The sequence below is a fragment of the Protopterus annectens genome, chromosome 8.part0 (assembly GCF_019279795.1).
Source record: "Protopterus annectens isolate FY-2018-M chromosome 8.part0, PAN1.0, whole genome shotgun sequence".
Taxonomy (NCBI): Eukaryota; Metazoa; Chordata; order Ceratodontiformes; family Protopteridae; genus Protopterus; species Protopterus annectens.
In genome coordinates this window covers 1,266,534,805-1,266,556,675 of record NC_056741.1, presented here as the reverse complement: position 1 = coordinate 1,266,556,675, position 21,871 = coordinate 1,266,534,805, and the positions used below count along the sequence as shown (strand labels likewise).

Here is a 21,871-nt window from a genome sequence, read left to right as displayed (position 1 = left end):
CATCTGACCAGCTGTCTTTTTCTGATTATCTTTTAGGGTTAGAAGATATTCAGTCCATGTGTTCTGAAAGCGAAATAATATTTTTAATGAGAGAGAGCATTTCTTCACTAGTGGAGAAAATTTTAGTGCTAGATGATAGTTGAAGTTGAAGTTTTATTTTTGCAGGGAAGACAAGTTGAGTTTTGATATTTTTCTTCTTAAGAAGTTTGATTAATGGACAAGTTTTCTTCCTAAGCTCCTTAGTCTTAGAAGAATAGTCATTGTCAAATCTAATAATTGATTGAGCAAATTTTACTGGAGCTTTCGACCAAGCAGACTTTTAAATACCAATTCTTTATCCAAACAGGATAAAAATTTGACTGGAATAGATCTGAGTTTGGCTGAAGTATCAAGAGGAAATGTTTTCTGAATCGATCTGTGTGCTTTTTCTATGGCATAAAATAAACTTTCTTGTAGATTAAGTACCTTTGGAATCCAAGCTGTTAGAAAAGAGACCATGTCATCTCCCGCTGAATTTTCTGGCAGACCGAAAATTCTTAAATTGTTCTTTCTTGGTTTTCTAAATCATCCAAACCAGGAATGATTTTTTTAATGTTTCTGTTTGAGATTCCTTTTTTAAGCTTGTTATCAATATCAGTGCATATTCAAGGTCTGAAACTTTTCATTGTAGTTGTTGAAATAAGTCTTTAAAGATATTAGTTTGCTTAAAGCTATTTTCTTTAATTTCTTGAAGATTTTCCTGGAATCCGTCTGTTTTAATAGATAAGACTTGAAGTGTTGTTAATTGATATAATTCTTTCTCAACAGCAGAATCTGTATGGTTGTTCTTGGAGCTGCTCATCTTTCAGTATATAAGAAATTATTCCCTAGAATAGTTTGACAGACTGTTATTTCTGTGCCATCTTGATTCCACCCTCCGTTCCCAAGTTTCTGAAGCGGAGAGGAGATATAATGAGCTCCTTCATATGGAATGTCTTAGACCCTCTGCTTTGGCTGCTTTACTAGAGGGTCCCTATCAGAAGATCGAAGTTTTAAAACTTCAAATCTTATAACGGAGATCGCTGTATAGCGAGGAAAGGGAAGATTTCCCTTTTCTGCAGTGTAGTGCGATCCTGGAGTTGGTATATTTAAGTTGCGGGGTGCAGGGGGGCTTGCCCCCCCTGCATAGAGCATTTTTTTAAACTTTTTTTATTTTATTTTCGAAGTTCCAAGACTTTGATCATTAAAGTTTGACCTTTAATGATTCAAAGTTTTGGAACTTTGATCATATGATATAGATCCTTTACTGGATGCCTAGTCTTCTGCATGTCAGGCACCAGACTTTTATCCCTCTGCTCCTAAAAAAAAACGGATAGGTTTTATAAAGTGCCTGATGACTGCAAATTCCTTTATAAGTGCCCATCTGCTGACCCTTTGGTGGATGTCCTTCATGGATGCATCTGCAGTCATAACAAATGGGTTGTCCTGTCGTCAGGCAGCCCTTCGGTCGGCCGGATTCCAAAGTCTGGGTCCGGCTTCGGCTGATGTCGCACTTCACCCGACGTCATCTCTGCTGGTCTTCGGGTATAAAGGCATCGGCCGATGCCATTTTCCTCAGTCTTTCTTGCCGCGTGGCGCCCGAAGCAGAAGCTGTTCGCAAGTGCCGGTCAGTCAGATCCAGAGATTACTACTACCGAATACTACTTCGAAGACTTCTAAAAAGCTAAGTACCCCGTTGGGGACTCTTTCTTGCCTCAGCCGATGTCAGAAAAAGTCAATAACTGTTTAACTTGTGGGAAACAAATACCTCATAAAGATTTCCACCCTTACTGTCTGCCTTGCTTAGGCCCAGACCACGACGTAGCAGCCTGTTCGGCCTGTGCTTCCTTCAACCGACGAACGCTAAGGCGTCGGTCGGTGTTTGCTGAACAGTTTTTCGGCTCAGACTTTGCGTACATTATGCCGTCGGATCCTCCGACTACCCAAATTGTTAAAAAACGCAAGGAAAAAGACCGACACTCGCGGTCCGCGGTTTCGGCCGAAACCACGGTTAAGCAAGCCGCAAGTGTCTCGGTTTCGGCCGAAACCGAGAAAACTGGTCATTCTTCAGCCGAATCCATGACTACTACTGAGGCACCCGCTACTTTACCTGAATCGGCCTCAGAAATTTTGCCTACAACTGTGGCTTCTAGTGAGTTATCAGACACCATCCCTTTGGATGTCTCTACCCCAGCACGTGGTGCTGCTAGACCCCCTGCAGCCATGTCTATCAAGGCCTTTGCCAGGGCTAAAGCAGCCAAATCTGCTAAGTCAGTGCCTGTTAAACCTCCCTCACACAGGCCCACTTCCAGTTCACAAATGCTTACTCTGGCAGAAGATTTAATATCCTTAATTAGGGGATCCCAATCTCACCCAGACAGGGCCTCTCAGCCCCCAGAAAAGAGACCTAGAACAGAGCCCCCCGAGCCAGTGTCCTCTGATGATTCTGCGGATGACTCCGACATTACAGAACAGCCAGAGGATCCTTTCCCCACTTATGAAGACTCTGATGCGGAAGAATCCATTCCAGCTGCCTCTCCACCAGAGGAATTTTCCTTTGGGGAAACCTTACATGCCATGAGAGAGCAATTCCAATGGCAGGGACAAGATTTATCAGATTCAAGAAAAAGGCTTAGGACTTTTCTGCACTTACCACAACATAGGCCCTTAGCTATTCCTCCTGTTTTGCCTGTTGTGGATGATGCATTTAATTATGTCTGCACTGCTCCTGATTCTTTACCTCCAGCCCCTGCCAAACCTGATAGATTTTACAGGGTACCAGACACTCATCACCACCTATACAAGGCCCCACTGGCAGACCCCAAAACTATTTCCCAGGGGCCTAAGGCAGTAGCCTCGACCACAGCAAAAAACCCTATTCCTTCAGAAAGGGAAGCCAGGTCTTTAGACAGATGGGGTAAAAAAGTTTACACTTCTGCTACTCTCTCTGCTAGAGCTTTAAACTGTCAGTTTCACATGATCCAATACCAAGAGTTTATGCTTGATCAGTTAACTAAAAAACTAACCTCTGACGAATCTATAGATAAGAAATATGTATTAGAAATGGTGAATAACATACAACAGGTTAATAACCATTCCTTAAAATGTGGCTATGATGCACTGGAGGCTTCATTTAGATCAGCCATGACTGGCACAGTGATAAGAAGACATGCATGGTTGAAAGAGCAGGTCTTACCAGATCATGTTAAAGCTAAGCTATTAGATGCTCCTATGGATAAGGCCAGTTTATTTGGTACACCTGCCCAGGAGGTAATGAAGAAAATGGAAGAAAAGGCAAAATCTGTACAAACAGTTAAAGATTTCTTACAGGTTCAGCCCCAAGGTTTAGCAGGAACTGGCCTGCCAAAAATTGGTCCTTTCCTGACTCCACAAGATCCCAAAGGGGCAGGAATAGACGCTCCAGAGGCAGAAATCAATCCAGAGGAGGTGCCTACAGAGGACGACAGTGGCAAGGTAATAACAGAGGCACAGACACGACCACTACCACTGCAACAGGACAATCACAGTGACTTGGCTCTAACTCCGCCTACCAGGGAGCAAATAGCAGCACCATTAGGCGGAATGTTAGCCTTATTTTCGAAAAATTGGCACTATATCACAAAAGACAAGTGGATTTTGCAAACCATAGACCAAGGCTACCGCTTCCACTTCCACACCTTACCAGTCAAAAGAGGAATGCCAAACCTGCCTCCAAATCAAAAAATAGAAGCTCTACAACAGATAAGGCAATTAACAAAGATGAGAGCTGTGGAAAGAGTACCAATAACAGAACAGGGCAAAGGATTCTATTCCAGACTCTTCTTAGTACCAAGAAAAGAAAAAAGCTGGAGACCTATTCTCGACCTGTCCATCTTAAACACATACATCATTGTCCCAAAATTCAAAATGCTGACCCTACAGCAACTTCTTCCCATGCTGGGCAAGGAGTGTTGGCTGGCAACTCTAGATCTCAAGGAGGCATACCTGCACGTCCCCATTCGACCAAATTGCAGAAGATACCTCAGATTTCTTGCAGGATCAGAGGATTATCAATTCTCAGCATTGCCCTTTGGCTTATCTACTGCGCCCAGAGTATTCACAAAATGCCTGGCATCAGTAATCGCCCACTGCAGACTACAGGGAATCCAAATTTATCCATACCTGGACGACTGCCTGCTACAAGCGGACAACAAAAGCAAGCTGACAACAGATTTACAAAGGGTCATTTACTTGCTACAAGCCCTGGGATACACAGTCAATTACCAAAAGTCAAGGCTGATACCATCCCAAACAAGAACATTCTTGGGCGCGGAATTGGACACAGTAAAACAAATGGCATTCCTAACTGCAGAAAAACAAAAGAACTCCCTCTTTACTTTTGGCATTAACAAAACAGAACAAACTAACAGCAAGAAAAGTTCTGCAGGCCTTGGGCTTCATGGCATCATGCATAATCTTGGTCCCACACGCCAGACTGCATATGAGAAAACTACAGTGGTACCTAAAGAATTTATGGTCCCAACACAGGCACAGTCTAGAAGCAGAAATACCACTAATCCCATGCCTAAAACAGGAGTTCCTATGATGGGCTCAAGCATGCCAGTCAAACCCAGGCCTACCCTTCCACAACTTTCGAACAAGCCAAACCATCACAACAGACGCCTCAGACCTAGGATGGGGGGCGCACATGCTGGACAAATGCGTACAAGGATTGTGGACTCAGGACCAGCTGCACCTGCACATAAACCAAAAGAAATGCTGGCAGTAAAACTGGCAATCCAAAAATTCAGACCATTCCTCAAAGAAGGACATTTGATGATAAGGACAGACAACACCACAGTCATGTGGTACATCAACAAGCAGGGAGGCACTCATTCATACCCCCTATGCAGAATGACTTTGGACCTTTGGAATCTGGCACTCAGCTACAACATCCAGTTACAGGCAATATTTGTACCGGGAAAGGAGAACACTCTAGCAGACATGTTAAGCAGAACCACCTCGGATGCTCACGAATGGATGCTACACCCGGACATCTTCAAGACCATCATAAAGAAATGGGGAATGCCACAAATAGATCTATTCGCTTCCCCTCTCAATCACCAGCTCAAAAAATTCTGCACAAGGACATTCCACCCACTTGCATGGAAGGTGGATTCGCTCTCCTTCAGCTGGAAAGGTCTGACAGCATATGCATTTCCACCCCTTCCCTTGATACACAGGGTATTACTAAAAATCAAGGAGGAACGTCCAAGGATAATCCTGATAGCTCGAACTGGCCAAGACAACACTGGTACCCATTGCTGAGGAGCATGTCTCGGGAGAAAATGTGGACAATACCCGTGATGCCTTTGATGTTAACTCAGAACAACTACAGCATCATGCATCCAAACCTAAAAACTTTGCAACTGACTGCCTGGAACATCACATAGCTGCAACTAATCCAGATCTTTCCCAAAGGGTTAAAGACATTATCCTTGAAGCCCGCAGACCCTCAACAAGAAGGAACTATGCAGGAAAATGGAAAAGGTTTGTCATTTGGAGTGCTGAAAGAGGAAAAGATGTGTCGAGTATAGATATTGCTAACATTCTGGAGTATTTGGCAGAGCTTCTACATGCAGGCCTGTCCTATTCCTCCATCAAGATACATGCATCAGCTATTTCAGCAGAATACAGCTTTGATCCACCTGTCTTTTCTCATCCTCTACTCAGGCAGTTCCTCAGAGGGATCAAGAATGTAAAACCTCCTAGGAAACCACCATTACCAGCATGGGACTTGAACTTTGTGCTAGAAAAGTTGACACTCCCTCCGTTTGAACCAGCAGCAACAGCAGATCTACAGCACCTGTCATGGAAAACTGCTTTCCTACTGGCAATTACCTCAGCAAGGAGGGTTTCTGAACTTCAGACCTTAATGGCAGTACAACCCTTCCTAATCTTCCATCAGGATAGGGTGCCCATGAGAACTAATCCTACATTTATGCCTAAGGTGGTATCCAGAGTGTCTTTAAACCAGGCAATCCACCTACCTACCTTCTTCCCCAATCCACAAAACAGAGGGGAAAGAATGCTGCATACCTTGGATGTACATAGACAGCTACGCTACTACCTGGACAGAACCAAAAGTAACAGAAAAACTGACCAGCTTTTTGTAGCCTATGCAACAGGAAGGGAAGGAAAAGCAATTTCCAAACAGACAATCTCCAAATGGATAGGAAATTGCATACGATTCTGTTACTCCTACCATGGAAAACCAATTCCACAGAACATAAGGCCTCATTCTACAAGGGCTGCAGCCACTACCACAGCTTTCTTACGAGGAGTGGCAACCAAGGACATTATTGAGGCGGCTACTTGGACCTCCGTGCATACATTTGCCAAGCATTATAATTTACCTCTGTATTCTAGATCCCGAGCAGGGTTTGCCACTGCTGTACTGCAAGGGATCCTAACCACACCATAATTTTTCTTCCTCCTCCCTAGTTGGCTATGGTATTCTACCCATTTGTTATGACTGCAGATGCATCCATGAAGGACATAGTACAGTTTTGTACCTACCATAAATGTAGATGTCCGAACTGGATAGCATCTGCAGTCAGGATTACCCTCCCTCCTTCCCCTCTGTGGTACTCCTAGGGTATTTACCCTCCTAATAGCTAGCTGGTGGGGGGAGTCTCTTATGGTGTATTTGTTTGTTTATATGTACATACATGCTTATTTTTTGTGTTTGCCTTCTATCCTTTTGGAAACATTGGCATTTATCCAAAATTTAGCCTTCCAAGAGGGCAACTGGCATCTGGGGCAAGAAACACTGAGGAAAATGGCGTCGGCTGATGCCTTTATACCCGAAGACCAGCAGAGATGACGTTGGGTGAAGTGCGACATCAGCCGAAGCCGGACCCAGACTTTGGAATCCGGCCGACCGAAGGGCTGCCTGACGACAGGACAACCCATTTGTTATGACTGCAGATGCTATCCAGTTCGGACATCTACATTTATGGTAGGTACAAAACTGTACTTTTCTGTGACATCCAATAAGCCTTCTTAATTACTGCCTTCTAACAAACTTCTTCCTTCTGATAACTACCCTCCCTTCCAGCAGTCTCTTCAAAAATGCTCTTAAAGCACACCTAAAATCTCACTGCTATGTCCTTGTCCATACCCCAACTAACCCCGCCCCTTTCTCCTGTACCACTAATTAGCTGCCAGCTCTACTATTAGCTGTCAACAGGTTATCAGTATTTCATATCCTTTGACTAGCAGATGATTGCAGTACAATGTTTATTCTCTTCTCTATGTGAGAAATTAATGCTACTAGGCAAATGTCTTGCACCTTATAGTGGTAGTATTATTTATGCTCAAGGTCTTAAACAGAATTTTAAAAGTCACAGTAAACGCAGTAAATATTACATTTGTAATGCTTTGTAAACAATTTAAAATATATCTGCAACCATTCAAGTTACACACGTTCTGTCAGCAGCCTTTTATTCATCTAACTGAGAGCTTTCATATGAGGCTAAGGAGTTCTGTCTGTGTTACTTGGTTATTGAAATATTTAGAAAAATGTGAAAATTATGTTTATATGAATTACTATTGTGAAAACAGTTGATATCTATTTACCTGCGCTAGACAGTGGTAAGATATTAATGCAGTTGAATTTGCTATTGTGTAAGCTTTAAGACCTTGTACATAGCACGGTTTTGGAATTATTGATGCAAATATGAACAAGCAATATTTGACGCTTGCAAGCATCAGTAGGACTTAACTGCAAAGACGCATGGAGGCATCACTCAGGTGTAGTGAGTTAAAAATCTTTGCAGACAATACCACAGTGTTGGGGTACATCAACAAACACGGGGGGGGGGGGGCAAGGTCCTATCTGCTTTGCTGATTTGCAGTACAGGTTTGGGAGTTACCAATTTAGTACCAAGTCGCACTTCAGACAGTGTACATTCCTTCAAGTCAGAATTTTGTGGCAGACTCCCTGAACAGGCCCATAACACAGTCTCACAAGTGGGTGCATCACTGTGATGTGTTCTGGACATTATCCACCAGTGGGATGTTCCTCAAGTTAGATGCCTTTGCCTCCCCTCTGAACAGGCAGCTTCCTCTATTTTGTGCGAGGACTTCATGACCTCTGGCATGGAAGGTGGACGCCCTATGTTTTTCATGGAGGGTGATGTTTCTTTATGCCTTTCCTCCCCTTCTTTTCATTCCAAAAGTCCTGTGCAAGGTGATACAGGATGCTCCAAAAATCTTGCTGGTGACTTCCTTTTGGCCCAGAAAGCATTGTTTCCCTCTTCTGCACTTAGCCAAGGGCGGTCATCACAAGTTACCTCACAGGGGGATGATCTTACACAAGACAAGGGATTTCTCATTCGTCCACACTTCAACTGACAACAGTGTAGGATAGGATTTTAACCCCCAATAGGCACCTTTTTTCTGAGGATGTGCTTCGGGTTCAGCAGGAGGGCCAGGAAACCCACTACTAGGAAACCCTGCTTAACCGAATGGAAGAGGTTTTATGTTTGGTGTCTTTCCTGTAACCTGGACCCACATACTGTGGATGTTTCTTTTTTCTTTGTGTGAATTGCTCAATGCTGGGTTGACATACTCTTCTATTGAACCCCATCTCTTAGCTGTTTCTGCTTGTCTGCCTTTAACTCCTCCTTTGACCTCTAGGTTCAAGGCCAAACAGTTTCTTAAAGGTGTTCTTCATATTAGACCTCCAAGGAAACCTGTTCTTCCTTCCTTCGATCTTAATTTTGTTTTAGAGAAATTGACTCTGTCTCCTTTTGAGCCTGCAGCTTCAGTTTCTTTACAGCATTATTCTTGGAAGACTGTTCTTTTGTTGGCCCTTACTTTTGCTGGATGGATGCCTGAGCTGCAAGCCCTTATGGCTGTTCCTCCTTTTTTAGTTTTTCATAAGGACAGAGTATGTCTCTGTGCCAGTCCTTCATTTATGCCTAAGGTGGTGAAGGAGCTGTCTTTAATCAGTCTATTAATTTGCCCACTTTTTCCCCTTCTCCGCAATCTGCTAATGAGAAGGTGTTGCACACTTTGGATGTAAATAGGCAACTTATATTTTATTTGGACAAAACTAAAGAATTTAGAAAATCTGATCAGCTTTTTGTTTCTTTTCATCTTGAATCAGTAAGTTTGGCTCTTTCCAAGCAGACTATTTCCTCTTGGATTTCTAAAGCCATTTCTTTATTTTTATCATGGTAAGAGTCTTCCTTCTGTGGTTAAAGCTCACTCTACTAGGGCTGTGGCTTCTTCTGTTGTTTTTTCAAGGGTTTGGATACTAATTCTGTCCTTGAGGCAGCTACCTGTTCTTTGGTGCATACCTTTATCAAGCATTACTAGTTGGATGTCATTTCTAGGGCTAGAGCTGATTTTGCTAGGGTCATTCTGCATAGGTTCCTGAAAGGCTCTGTTGTCCCCTTTTTCTCCCTGAGCTTTGGCACTCTCCCTCATCTTACGAATACTGCAACAGTGAAATGGAAGGACATAGTACAATTGTGTAAAATCTTACCATAACAGTAGATATCCTTCCATTTCACTGTTGCAGTATTCACTCCTTCCCTCTTCCCCCTGGTCTTTTGTCCCTCTGGATGTGTATGTTATCCTCTGGAATCCTAGGGCTGGATTCCTCCTGGGGCTGTCAGCTCTGAGTATAATACATCCGGACGTCATCTTTATGCCCTGTGCCTTGCATGGGGAGCATATGTGTGATGTACAGCGTATCAATGACAACCTAAAGGTATTGGTATACTGGCCAGACATTGGGACACTCTCTTTGCAGGGGATCCCTCATATTAAGAATACTGCAAAAGTGAGGATAAGGACATCATCTGTTACGGTAAGATTTTACACAACTGTACTTTCATTGTGTTTAACTGTTGCAGTAGTAACTGACCCTTGGCTGGCCCGAGTACCAGAGATTTAATTCCTTTCCTCATAGGCTGGTGGATGCTGTACACCTGATGTGTGGGTGTAACAGTCATCGGCCATTTCTATCTTACAGCTTTTTCTTGCTCTGAGAGTGAAACATCCTCATTTGTACACTGTGTTGGTCTGAAGATCACAGTGCATTGTACAGCTATGTGCCCCTTTGGGGAAACTTTTTTTCTGCGTTGTCTGCTCTAAAAGCTTTCATGTGCTGCCTGTTGAAACATTGTGATCTCTTCTACCCTTTAAGCATCACATTTACATCCTTCTTTTCATCCCTGGGGCAGAAACTAGAAAATTCCATCACATCCTGAGCATGAACTCCATCTTTGGTTTTACCCAAAGAAGGTGCATAAATTAAGAAAAAAATTAAATGTCTGATCTCTCATTTGCTATTGGAAGGGAAAGGTGTGCATTTGCCAAGTAAACGCATCTACTTGTCAAGTAGATTACTAATTGTGTTGCCGTAAGATGCATCCAACTAGCTGTTATAAAATGTTGTCAAAGGACATTCTAGTATAGGCATGGCTGCTTCCATTGCTTGCTTTGAAAAACTTTCCGTTATAGACATTTCTTTTGAGGACATTTGGTTGTCAGACGTCTTCAGACATCATTGCTTGGAATCATGATTTCAGGAGTGCAGCCACTTGGTCTTCAGTTCACATCTTCACTAAATATTGTCACGTGGACTGTGATTCCAGGAGCTAGACCTTTCATCTTTTGAGCTTTCCCCTGTTGTGTCCATTCTCTGATTCTGATCTCCTGGGAGGTTTAATCTTCCCTGCTTGGAATCTGTGGGAGGGCTCACTGCAGTAGATGCTGCTTTAACATTTGCTTCATGTGTTTGATCAGTTTGCCCGTCTTGGAGCTAGACATGGAGGCTCCATATATTCAGAAAAGGATACATTTGTATACCCTTGCTTATTTTTTCCATTGCCTTAACTGTTGTACTCGGTGGATGGGAGTCAAACTGAGTGGGACTAGGGATAAGCATATTATTATCTTACTCCATTTCCTAGGTGCCATAAGCTGCAGGATCAGGAGAAGAGAAAACATGCTGGGGAAAGTAGAAGAGTTATACCTGTAAGAGAGCCTCCTCAGAGATCTGTATTACATATCTGCTATTTACATCACTGTTATATTGTTTTATGTGGGAGGTTGGCTTTTTGAAAGCGTCATGTGACAGTTCCTGTTTTTATGCTATCCAGCTAGAACTCTTGTAATTTTGAGGCACTTATTGACAGGGAAACGTCTTTTTCCATTGTCTAGGAGTTTAACAAGCCATTACAGTTCTGTTCCCCATGGAAATCTTAGATAGTTCATTTGTGTGATTTTTGTCTGCTTGGAGATTTTAAACATGGGTGTTTATGCTTGTGTTTTTCATTTTTAACTTGTGTTGGACTCAGTTCTGTCAGTTTCCGTCAGTTTCCTGTTCTGTTTGAAGTATTTTCCATTGAAATGTTTTCATTATGATCTTCTATAATTTTTCATTAAAATTTTAATTTTTAATTTTAGATGAAAGTAACTGCCGGGTGGATCGGATCTCAGATGCTTATGGCTGGTGGGGAGAGAAGACTACATTTATTCCTTTGCTGGAAGGGTGTCAGAAGAGCAACTTCTTACCTGGCCTGCACCTTATTACATATCAACGACCACGAAATGACTCACAGCCAGACAAGGTAAGGATTTTTATAATGTCACAAACAGCTCAGATTCTTGCTGGCTGTGAAGGAGTAGTATTTGATCCTGATGCATAGCTCACTGTTCTGGTAATAACTTTTGGTATGACTTCTTCACAAGGCCTGATAGCCAACCAGACTTTAGGAATTTAGCACCTGTCCTCCGGCTAGACTGGTCAGACTACCTTCCCACCTGGAAGCCAGTGTATTGATGTAAAATGAATATCTACCCACGTTAGCTTCAGTTTCTTTTTGGCTACAGATGTATTATTTCATGAGTATGTACTTAGTCATTTTTGTTTCTTCTGCAGCCTTTCAGAAACGGTCAGAACTATATGTTGAGAGACTGTACTAAGGAGGATTTGAGTGTTACATTGACTATCTTGGCAACAGTCCACGGCAGCTGTGAAAAAACATGCATGTGTTCATGTCAGTTTCTGCATGCAAGCACTGTATTAGAGTCTATGCTGTTGAATTTATCTTGTAGCTTGTCTGTATGTAACTTGAATTGGACTCCTCTCATTTTTCTTCTGAGTTGCGCAAAACTTAGTTTATGCTTTTATTCCTCTCACTGGTCTGGATCTGCCTTCAGTGCTAATAGTAGTCATATTTTATTCTATGCCTCTGTCACAGTTTCTGTTAGCTGTAGCTTTCCCTTTGTCTGGGTTTGTAACTACAGAACAAACCGAAGTTTTTTTTTTTCCTGCCGTGTTTTCCTTTCAGGAGTATTCCATTATCTTGGTATGTTTGTGGATGTGATGTGTGCATGTATTTGAATTACTCTTGGCTTCTTGTACTTTGTTTTAAATTGAACAGAATTTGTATGCTGCTTCTCCTCTCACCAGTCTGGTTTTGGCATCTGTGTGAGAGGACAATATAACTTTCTACTCCCAAGTCTTACCAAGGGTATTTTAGATGCACACTAAAATTTCCTAACTGGCTTCCATTCGTTTTTGTGCCTTCCTTTGGGAAAGATACAGACATTAGTGTTTTTGACTGTGCATGTGTGGTTTACTTTTTTCTCATAGAGATATTCTTGCCCTTGTTCTAAGTTGAACAGAACTGTGTCCTTACCAGCCCATTTCTCTCTTGGTGTCACTTGGAGTCTTGTTTCTGTGGGGATCAATACATTGTGTCTACTTTCTGTCTTGCTTGAACCACAGTTATAAAGTCAGGTGCAGGACTTTCCAGGTATGATGCGTTATTTTACAGGTGAATACAGGAAATTCTGTGTCAATCCTATTGCAGGCTTTGATCTCAGTTTACCTCCTCCTCCTCATAAAAGAAAGAGGGAGTCCTCTTCTGAGGAAGAGGTTTCTTTATAATCTGAACCTCTGAATTATTATTCTCAAATTCATTCACCTTCACAGAGGTTTTGAGTCTGAAGCAGATGGTACCTTGTCTTGAGATTCACCTCAGGAGTACATTTATTTTGGAGATGATATCCATAAAATGATGCAGCACTTTAACTGGTAAGACAAACAAGACTAAACCTCGCAGTCTGGGTAATAGGCTTCTAATTCCTTTTAGACACATTTAATCTGAGAGCATGCTACAAGTAGAAATAAAGGAGGCTAGAAAAGCTGCAACAAGAAGATCTTGTATTTCTAAATGGGCGAGAATTTCTACATGGTGCCAGAATATAGAACAGGACCGTTACTGAGCAGGAAACTTCATTGTCCTCAATTATTTGTGTGATCTGCTCAAATTGGATCTAGCGTTTATCTCTATCAAGGTGAATTTGTCAGTTGTTTTTGCCTGCTTGCCAGTTGATCCCCCCTCTTTCTTAATGTTATGAGGTCAGTTTCTTAAAGACTTCTTCCATATCAAGCCCGCAGGAAATCGGTTCCTGTTCCTTGGGCCTGAATTATTTTCTTGAAAAGTTAACCCTTCCACACTTTGAGACAGCCTCTTCAATTCTTTAAAGTTCTGTACTTAGAAAACAGCTTTATAGGTGGCCTTGAGATCTGCCAAAAGGATATTTGATTTACAGCTCTAATTTGTAAACCTCTTTTCTTGTTTTTCCTAGTGGCAGGGTGACTTGAGACTAACCCTTTATTATGCCTAATGTTACCACTGAAATGTCTCGAAATCTGTCTGTACATCTACTTTCTTTCTCTCAACCATCTATAGCTTCGTAGGTACTTACTAAACTGTTGATCTGTGAGGATATTTAAAAGCCTAACCCTGCATTCTCATTAAGGTTTAGTCCTTGTAAGTTAAGCATAAATAACCCAAAGGTGGGCAGAATATTTACATGTTACTCCTTTCCATAAGGGACAGGGATGCTAAACAGTGGATGGATTTTGTGGTTTCTCATACATCATCCAAATTACATTAGAATAAAGAAAGGGAAGTACTTTGCATTATAGAGAGAGGAATTTGGTTCCAAGGAAGTGTTATTCTCTGTGATGCAGCTCTATCCCTCCAGCATGTATTTATATTGTAGAATTGATTTAGATCTCTTGAGCAGGTGTTTATTCCACCACTAGACTTGCAAATTTGCTGTAGATCAGAGATGAATAGGGTCTGTTTAGGCTGTATGCGAGACAAAGATTGCCACCCCCCCAGTAGCCAGTATGATGCTGAGAGGAGGGAAAAAGGCAACATTAGTAGAACTAAGAACTTTAAGGAATTGGATCAGCTTTCTGTTCCTTTTGCCCCACATAGGAAGGGTCTGAAGATGTAAAGTCACCCTGTTCAGATGGATCTCAGCTTGCTTCATGTCTAAACTTGCATGATCTATCCCTAGCCATTAGAATTGCATAAACCCAAACATGTAATTTGAGTACTACAGTCTTTGATTTATTCTGTTCTAGTTTTCTGTCCAGTGTATTTCTACTTCCTTTACACTTTTCCTTTCTTTGTCATTTATTTGATCTTTCTGTCCTGTTTTTGTCATTCTTGAGTCTAATCCATCATTCTCTTCTCTTTTTGTTGTTACCTCTTCTTTTTTCTGTTACCTCTCTTGATTCAGACCTATATTTTTATTGTTTTAAGATTTCACATCTAAACAATGCACTTTACACTTACAGATATTAACTATACAAATGGTAGCATTTTTCAGCTGTATCCATGATTTTTTCATTTGTGTTGACATTCTTGCAGTTGACAGTTCAATGTTAAACAGTTTATTATTCATTTCTGTTATGTTTTTACTTTCAAAATATCATTTTTGCTCTTTCAGTTCTTGTCAAAACATACACATATGGAGCTTACCTCCCCACACCTCATCTGAAAAAGGGAAATTTTCCCATTTGGAATATCCCTGCCAACAAATACAAATAAATTAATTTTAATTAAATAAAATTTGACCTTGATTAGATATTCCAGCTGCAGCTAAATATCATTCTACCAGGATGGATCACTACACCAGTTGCCTTTGTTGGATACATTTTTGTGGACAATGTTTGTACAGTAGCCACTTGGAAAACCTCATTTTTGCTAAACTTTGTAAGTTGGACATTCCTTACAGGCCACATTCTTCCTTTAGGCTACTCTAATCAGGTAAGTATTTGCCTGGCTGGACCTACTGTCCATCTACCTGCACAGGTATCCTTATACTTTTCTTCTGCCTTGTTGCTTCACTGTCTTATCTGAGAAGAAACACAGTTCAACAGCAATTAACTGAAGAGCTGGAAGAACAGAAGCACCATGTGTATATGACAATGAACAATTCTTTGAGGAAGTTGTATTGGGAGTAGCCATATTCAGTGAACTGTATAATTTCTCTAAATAGAGTTGTACCTTGTCCCAGTTTTTCAGGTCCACTCTTCATTCCCCCACCTATATGCTGACGTATTGCTGAATTTTTTCCCCCCATAGGTGTCAATTGTTCGGACCAGTAGTATCTCTCTGAATCCAACTACTGAAATGGATGTCTCTCTAGTCTACAAAGGCTTCATTCATCCACTAGTGAACAACCCTGCCCCCTCAGATACTGTGGCCCTTTGGGCTCGGATCCAGAGGCTATATGTAACAGCAAAAGTTGGCCGTGTAGCTAACAGCATGGAGCTGGTAAGCAGTGCTTTGTATTTTCCATCATGTATACCTTCATGCATGTTTTTGTTTACTGACTGATTTATTTTGCTGCACATACTGGGAGGTATTACTTTGTATGTCATGTGCATTTACAGTCTCAGCAGCTCGTTTTATGAAAAGTAGTTATGCAGGTCAGTACATTTATTGTGGGAAGATATCCCTCACATCAAGTGTTTGGTAATACAGTTGCATGCATATTAAAATGTTTAGCTAGTAAATATTTATAGAAGTTATGTTTATATGCTGATGTGTGAAGAAAAAAAACTGTCTACATGTATCACATCCCTAAAACACTCAAATAGTAGCTTGTCTTTTAATGGTACTTCAGGAGCAGTGGCTTTGGTTGAAAGTGTGAACACTTCTGTATCAATCAAGATGTGAAGGTTTCACAGTACTGTATGGGGTTAGGTTTGATGTTCCCCAGGAGTTGCTGTGTGTAATCATGCAGCAGTACTGTTGGGCAAAACTGGGTTACTGTTAAATTTCTACCCTGTCTAATCAAGAATCAATGCTGTAGGGCCACTGATTGTGGGGAAGACCATTGAATGTGTGGAAGCATACTAGCCTTTGGTATCAGGCATTTGCCTTATAAATCTGGGACAAAGAAAGTATGACTGACTCAAAGACATGAGTAAATCTTTAAAGACAAATCCCCAGGGTGGATGTGATAGGAAGCAGTTCATTTGCCCCTTATATGTAGGACATGCAAAAGGACTCTGGCAATTCAACATCTAAAACATTCCTGGGCTTATCATTCAGCTGTGCCTCATTGTGTGGAATTCCCCACATTTGACACTGAAGGGAATCAGTGTTGCACTGTTCCACTTTTGACAGTGGTGGCTCCACTTTTCATTCTCTGATTGGCTGTGATTATGATTTGGGAGCCAATCAGCAGAGAGAGAGAAAGGGAGGCAATCAAGAGAATGATCTTGACCTTAAGCAGCCAATTGGAATCCACAACTTCAGGCCTGCCTATAACGATACCCCCAAAGTTTGAACAGCAAGAGAAAATGAACTTTTTACTTTCCCGCCTCGCTAAACACGGTTGTAGAAAATTATGTTTAAAGAAAGGGAGAAAATAAAACAGAAGCAAAACAGTACCAAAGTGAATAACTGGAATACCAGCAGTTAAAAGGAATCATTTTAACTGCTGATATTGTAGTTATTTACTTTGATACTGTTTTGCTTCTGTTTTATTTTCCCTCTCTTTAAACACAAACCTCTCAACCTTCTGGAGTAAAAAATCTTGAGAAAGCCAATAGCCAAACATAATGTAGTGAAAAAGCCGCATAAAATAGGGATAGTTTTTAGATATTGCTCTTATTCTACCAACTTTCTAAGTCTGTAACAGGTTTTATGTTACTATACATGTTCTGAAGGATATTATGTCTGAAACTCAAATTTCTGTCATCATCTTATTATTTCATTCCTCTGCGATTTGCCAGAAAGCTACATATTTTATGAGGAACAGACCAAAAATATGAGGCAAAAAAATTGGGCACTCTACAAAATTCTGGGCAATTGAGAGGTATGACAAGTATGAATTTGTGTGTGTGTGTCATATCTCTCAACCTCTTACCACATTAAATCTGGACATAGCCCTAATTAATGGGAGACAATGGCCCAAAAAAAGCAACCAATTTTAAATATTGCTGGTATAAATTTAGAAAGTTGCTAGATTTACAGGATTTGTGTTAGCATGCATTTTCTGAAGGACAAAGTTTAAAACTCACATGTTTGTAATTATTTATAGACAACCTTCAGTAGTGTGCCAGAAAACCATAGATTCTGTGAGGAAAAGATAAAAAATCTGCAGTCCTCAATATGAGAAAAATTAGAGACATTTAGCAAAGTCAAGGATAGCTGAGAACATCGTATATCTACATGTGAGGAGGGAGGCGATGGAGTTGTAATGCTTTGGACTGTATGTGTCTGTAAAAACAGTGAAGTCACTGCTGTCAGAGTATGCATTTCTTCTTCACTGAATCAGAATGAAACATTTGATAAGTACTGGGTCAGAAAAGTGGCACTAATTGCTGTATACATTTCTGTGAGTGGGTATGTGGTGGGGCACCTGTATATCTGTGCCTTTGTATGTGGTGGGGCACCTGTATATCTGTGCCTTTGCATCTTTGTGTATGACTATCTGTATCCAGCAGTTATAGCCACTTAATTGATAGAGTATCCCTGGATGTTTTATTCTGAATGAATAAAGTACAATAATTATACCTACAGTGAAGTTGCTGCTGGTTGTGTGTTTGCGCTCATGTGTGTATTTGAGTTTTTCTATATGAGAGAGCCACTGTCTTTTTGCTTTCACATCTGTGTGCATATATGTAAATGTCTGTGTCTGCAAGTGTATGTGTGTATTATTAAATACTTATGTGTGGTATATTTGGGCCATGGTTGTGGTCAAGGTATGCTTTTTGTCCAGTGATAAAATAGTGTGTCCCACATTTTCACTGTTACACATTGCTGTGGTCATTCTACACTGGCCTCTTAGCAGATTGAGACCTATCTTCCTGGGCCACCAAACTCCTTTTCACCTATAGCTCTTTGCACAGAAGGATCCTTCCAACAAATCTGTTTTGCTGCCTGTCAGTGTAGTTGCAACTTCTCTCTCTCCCAGGCTGCCATTTATATTTTGTACACATTTTTCAGGGTATTGAAAAAAAAAAAATGCCAATGGCATTTGGTCAGTTTTAGCACCTACTTGATGTTCATCATGTTACCCTGCTGCAGTCATCACACTTGGGTTATCCTGCCGTCAGGCGGTCCCGCAGTCGGCCCGAATTCCAAAGTCTTGGTCCGGCGTTGGTTGCTATCGCTTCTTCCCTGACGCCAGAGTGCCAGGGGTATATGAGAGGCATCCAACGTCATTTTCTTCAGTCTTTCTTGCCGCGCGGTGCCCGAAGCAGAAGCAGTTCGCAAGTGCCGGTCGGCCGACACCTGAGATTTTCAAATAGAGTTTCATTCCGAAGTCTTCAAAGCTAAGTACCCCATTGGGGAACCTTTTCTTGCCTCAGTCCGATGTCAGAAAAAGTTAACAATTGCATTTCTTGTGGGAAGTAAATACCTCATAAGGACTTTCATTCTTTTTGTATACCTTGCCTAGGCCCAGACCACGGCATCACTGGTTGTCGGTTTTGTGCTAGGTTCAATAAGCGAACTATAAAGCAACGCTTTGATTTCGCACGTCACTACTTCGGTAGGAAATTTAATTACACTATGCTGTCGGAGCATCCGACTACCGGCGTGCATAAAAAACGCAAAGATAAAGATAGGCAGCCTAGATCCAAGCCAGACTCCGAGCCCTCGGCTGGGCCGGTCGCCGGTTCTCCAATTTTCAGTGAGGCGCCTACGCAGCCCCTGGCTACCACTGAATTGGATCCCCAGACCGCTTTGGATTCTCCAGCAGAGCGTTCTAGGCCGACGCAGCCATTTTCTTTAGGCCCTGCCGACGACATTGCAGCAGGAGAAGCCGGTGCTGTAGAAACACCTTCGGTTTCTGAAGGTGTCTTCAGACCGACTACTCTCACCATAAAATCTTATGCTAAGCTCAAGACTCCTCTAAAACCAAAAAAGACTACACTTCAGTCTCCAGGTCACGGCCCTATGCCTAAGAAGCAGATGCTTAAAATGGCTGAAGATTTAATTTCTTTGATCAGGGGTTCCCAACCCTCCCCCGACAAAAGGCCTAGACAAGAGGAGGATTATGCCTCCTCTGATCAAGTGTCTGTTTCCTCAGGCTCCTCTAAGGAACAGGATTACTCCTTTCCCCCTTATGAAGATTCTGATGCTGAAGACTCCATTCCCTCAGCTTCTCCCCCTGAAGATTATTCCTTTGGGGAAACCTTACATACCATGAGGGAACATTTCCACTGGGAATGTCAGGACTACTCCGACTCAAAGAGGAGGCTCCGAGAGTTTCTTTTACTCCCCCAGCACAGACCACTTGCTATCCTCCCAGTTTTAGACTTTGTGGATGATGTTTTCTTATTGTTAAACTTGATTTCTGTATTAGTAGCTGTATTTAGAGCACAACCAAAAGCTGTTTGCTGAATTTCCTGTTTGCACTTAATTTTAAATCTTTTTTTTCTTAAAACTTGCATATTTTCTGTCCTTGACCTAGCACTCTTGTGTGGGGTCATTTACTGCACTGTTATAACTTGATATTACTTGGGAACCTCTGCTATCTCTGTAAAAAACAAAAACAAAAAAAAAATCTTGCTTTTTTCCCACTTTTCTGAGAGTTAAAAAAGTTCAGTTACAGGCTTGCTGTTCCTGAACTGTTTGAAAGTTTCTGTGAGGCCATTTTTGCTTGGGCTGGAGGAGGGTCTCTCTGTTGATCAGTGGTAGTGACTAACATTGAGCAGCTTCCCTGCCCCCCCGTAGAGGTGGTTACTGACTTGAAACTGTAGTTTTATTTTCCCTTTTGGGTCTATTCCTGCTTCTTTCCAGCCCCTGCTATCAAGCATGCTTTAACGTGATTTAGCGCGGAGTTGCCACTAGAGCAGCATCGGGCAGCGCCGGTTAAACTCTTTCTGGCTCCAGAAAGTCTGTTCTTCAATTTTTCCCTTAGAACTGCTCTGTTAGGAACTTAAACAGTTTATTTACACCTACACTAAAAAGTGCAGCACTTGTTACAAATAGCTTTTTCTTCTCAAAAAGCTCAGCACTTGTCTTATAAGCATATCCCTTGTCTTATAAGCATTCTCTTTGCAGGTCAAGCACTCCTATATTATACAAATCTCTCACTAGCAAAACCCCCCAGGAGTGCCCACTTCCCTGCTAAGCCCACTACTTTTCTGTCTCATACCAACTCATAATTCTTTCTAGTATGTCGAAGGGTCAGATGCTGGCGTCCTCTCCTGCCCAGTTGGTGAATCTGGGAATTCTGAGACAATGTTACAATTGCCTCATGTACACGGACAACCCTCTCCTCCTCCCACGTAACACTAACACTTGTGAGAGATGCAGTTATTTAGCCAGACTGGAGGCTGAGCTCTCTCAACTCAGGACTGGCAAGACCAGGCAGGAGGAGAAGGCAACTACACACACCACAATACCAGTCTCACATAACTCAACCACACCACTGAATCAAACACATAAACACACTAAGACATACTCGGAGGCTCTGAGTAAAATTTACCTAAACAGCAGAGGCCTCCAAAGCAGACACCCAAGCAACTGCAAACTCAATACACCACACAAACAACACATAAACAACAAAATCAGTGTGCAAAGCAGTCACTGCCCTTAAGGCCAAATACAACACCAAACATACTTGTCATAGGTGACTCCATAGTCAGACACACTGACGTCCCGCTCACCAGACTGAGTAAGGAGAAGGTCACAGTAAGCTGCCTGTCGGGCGCTAGAATCCGCCACATAACACAAGCACTCAGGTCTCTCAACAGCAGGTACAAGTGCGACCCAGTCATTGTCCACGCTGGTGTCAACGACCTGAGACGTACCTCCTTGGACTACATGAAAGAGACATTGAGGAGCTCTCTGATTATGTAGCCTAGGCAGGTATGACCCTGACCTTGAGCAGTATCCTACCTTCACCTAGAATGATGCCACAATACAGTGATAAGATGATCAGCTTTAATAATTGGCTTAAATTCTGGTGTCATTCAAAGGGGATCCAATGTCTGTCTGCCTGGGATGACATGCTGGACAAGCCACGCTGCTTTGCAAGGGACGGCTTGCACCTGTCACCCCTAGGCTTCCGGATATTGGCAAAGGCTCTTGCCACCCCCATAGTGCCTTTTTTAGGCAAGGCTCAAATTCTAAACCTACCACCCTAGAACACAAAAAAGTAAAAAAACTAAGGGTAACGCTGCTCAATGCTAGAAATCTCAATCTCAAGATGCACGCACTCGAGGCCCTTCTCAGTATGGAGAACATCGATGTCTGTGCTGTGAGAGAAACCTGGTTCAAGGTTCCTGAGAGCACCCCAGCACTAGCAGGTTTCACCTCATATGTGTTCCGGCCCCAAAATCCGGACAACACCAAGAAAGGAGGGGGGGGGTGTCCATATTCATAAAAGACACCCACACCTCAAGGTTGGTGGCAACGCACGATGCATCGGAGACCATCCAGGTGCAATTAACCATCGGCAAGACTGCTCTGCAATTTGTAGCATGTTACAGGCCACCCTCTCAAACCCAGGAACC

General features: G+C 42.0%; 1 protein-coding gene across 1 annotated transcript in view; it reads left to right on the top strand.

The window, feature by feature from the left end:
* MEGF8 (multiple EGF like domains 8) overlaps positions 1-21,871 on the top strand; it is a 1,779,602-nt gene that overhangs the window by 269,589 nt on the left and 1,488,142 nt on the right. Inside the window, exons 11-12 of the mRNA XM_044079419.1 lie at positions 11,485-11,648; positions 15,474-15,665. Coding sequence (XP_043935354.1) covers positions 11,485-11,648; positions 15,474-15,665 — 356 coding nt within the window. The remainder of the gene's footprint in view (positions 1-11,484; positions 11,649-15,473; positions 15,666-21,871) is intronic.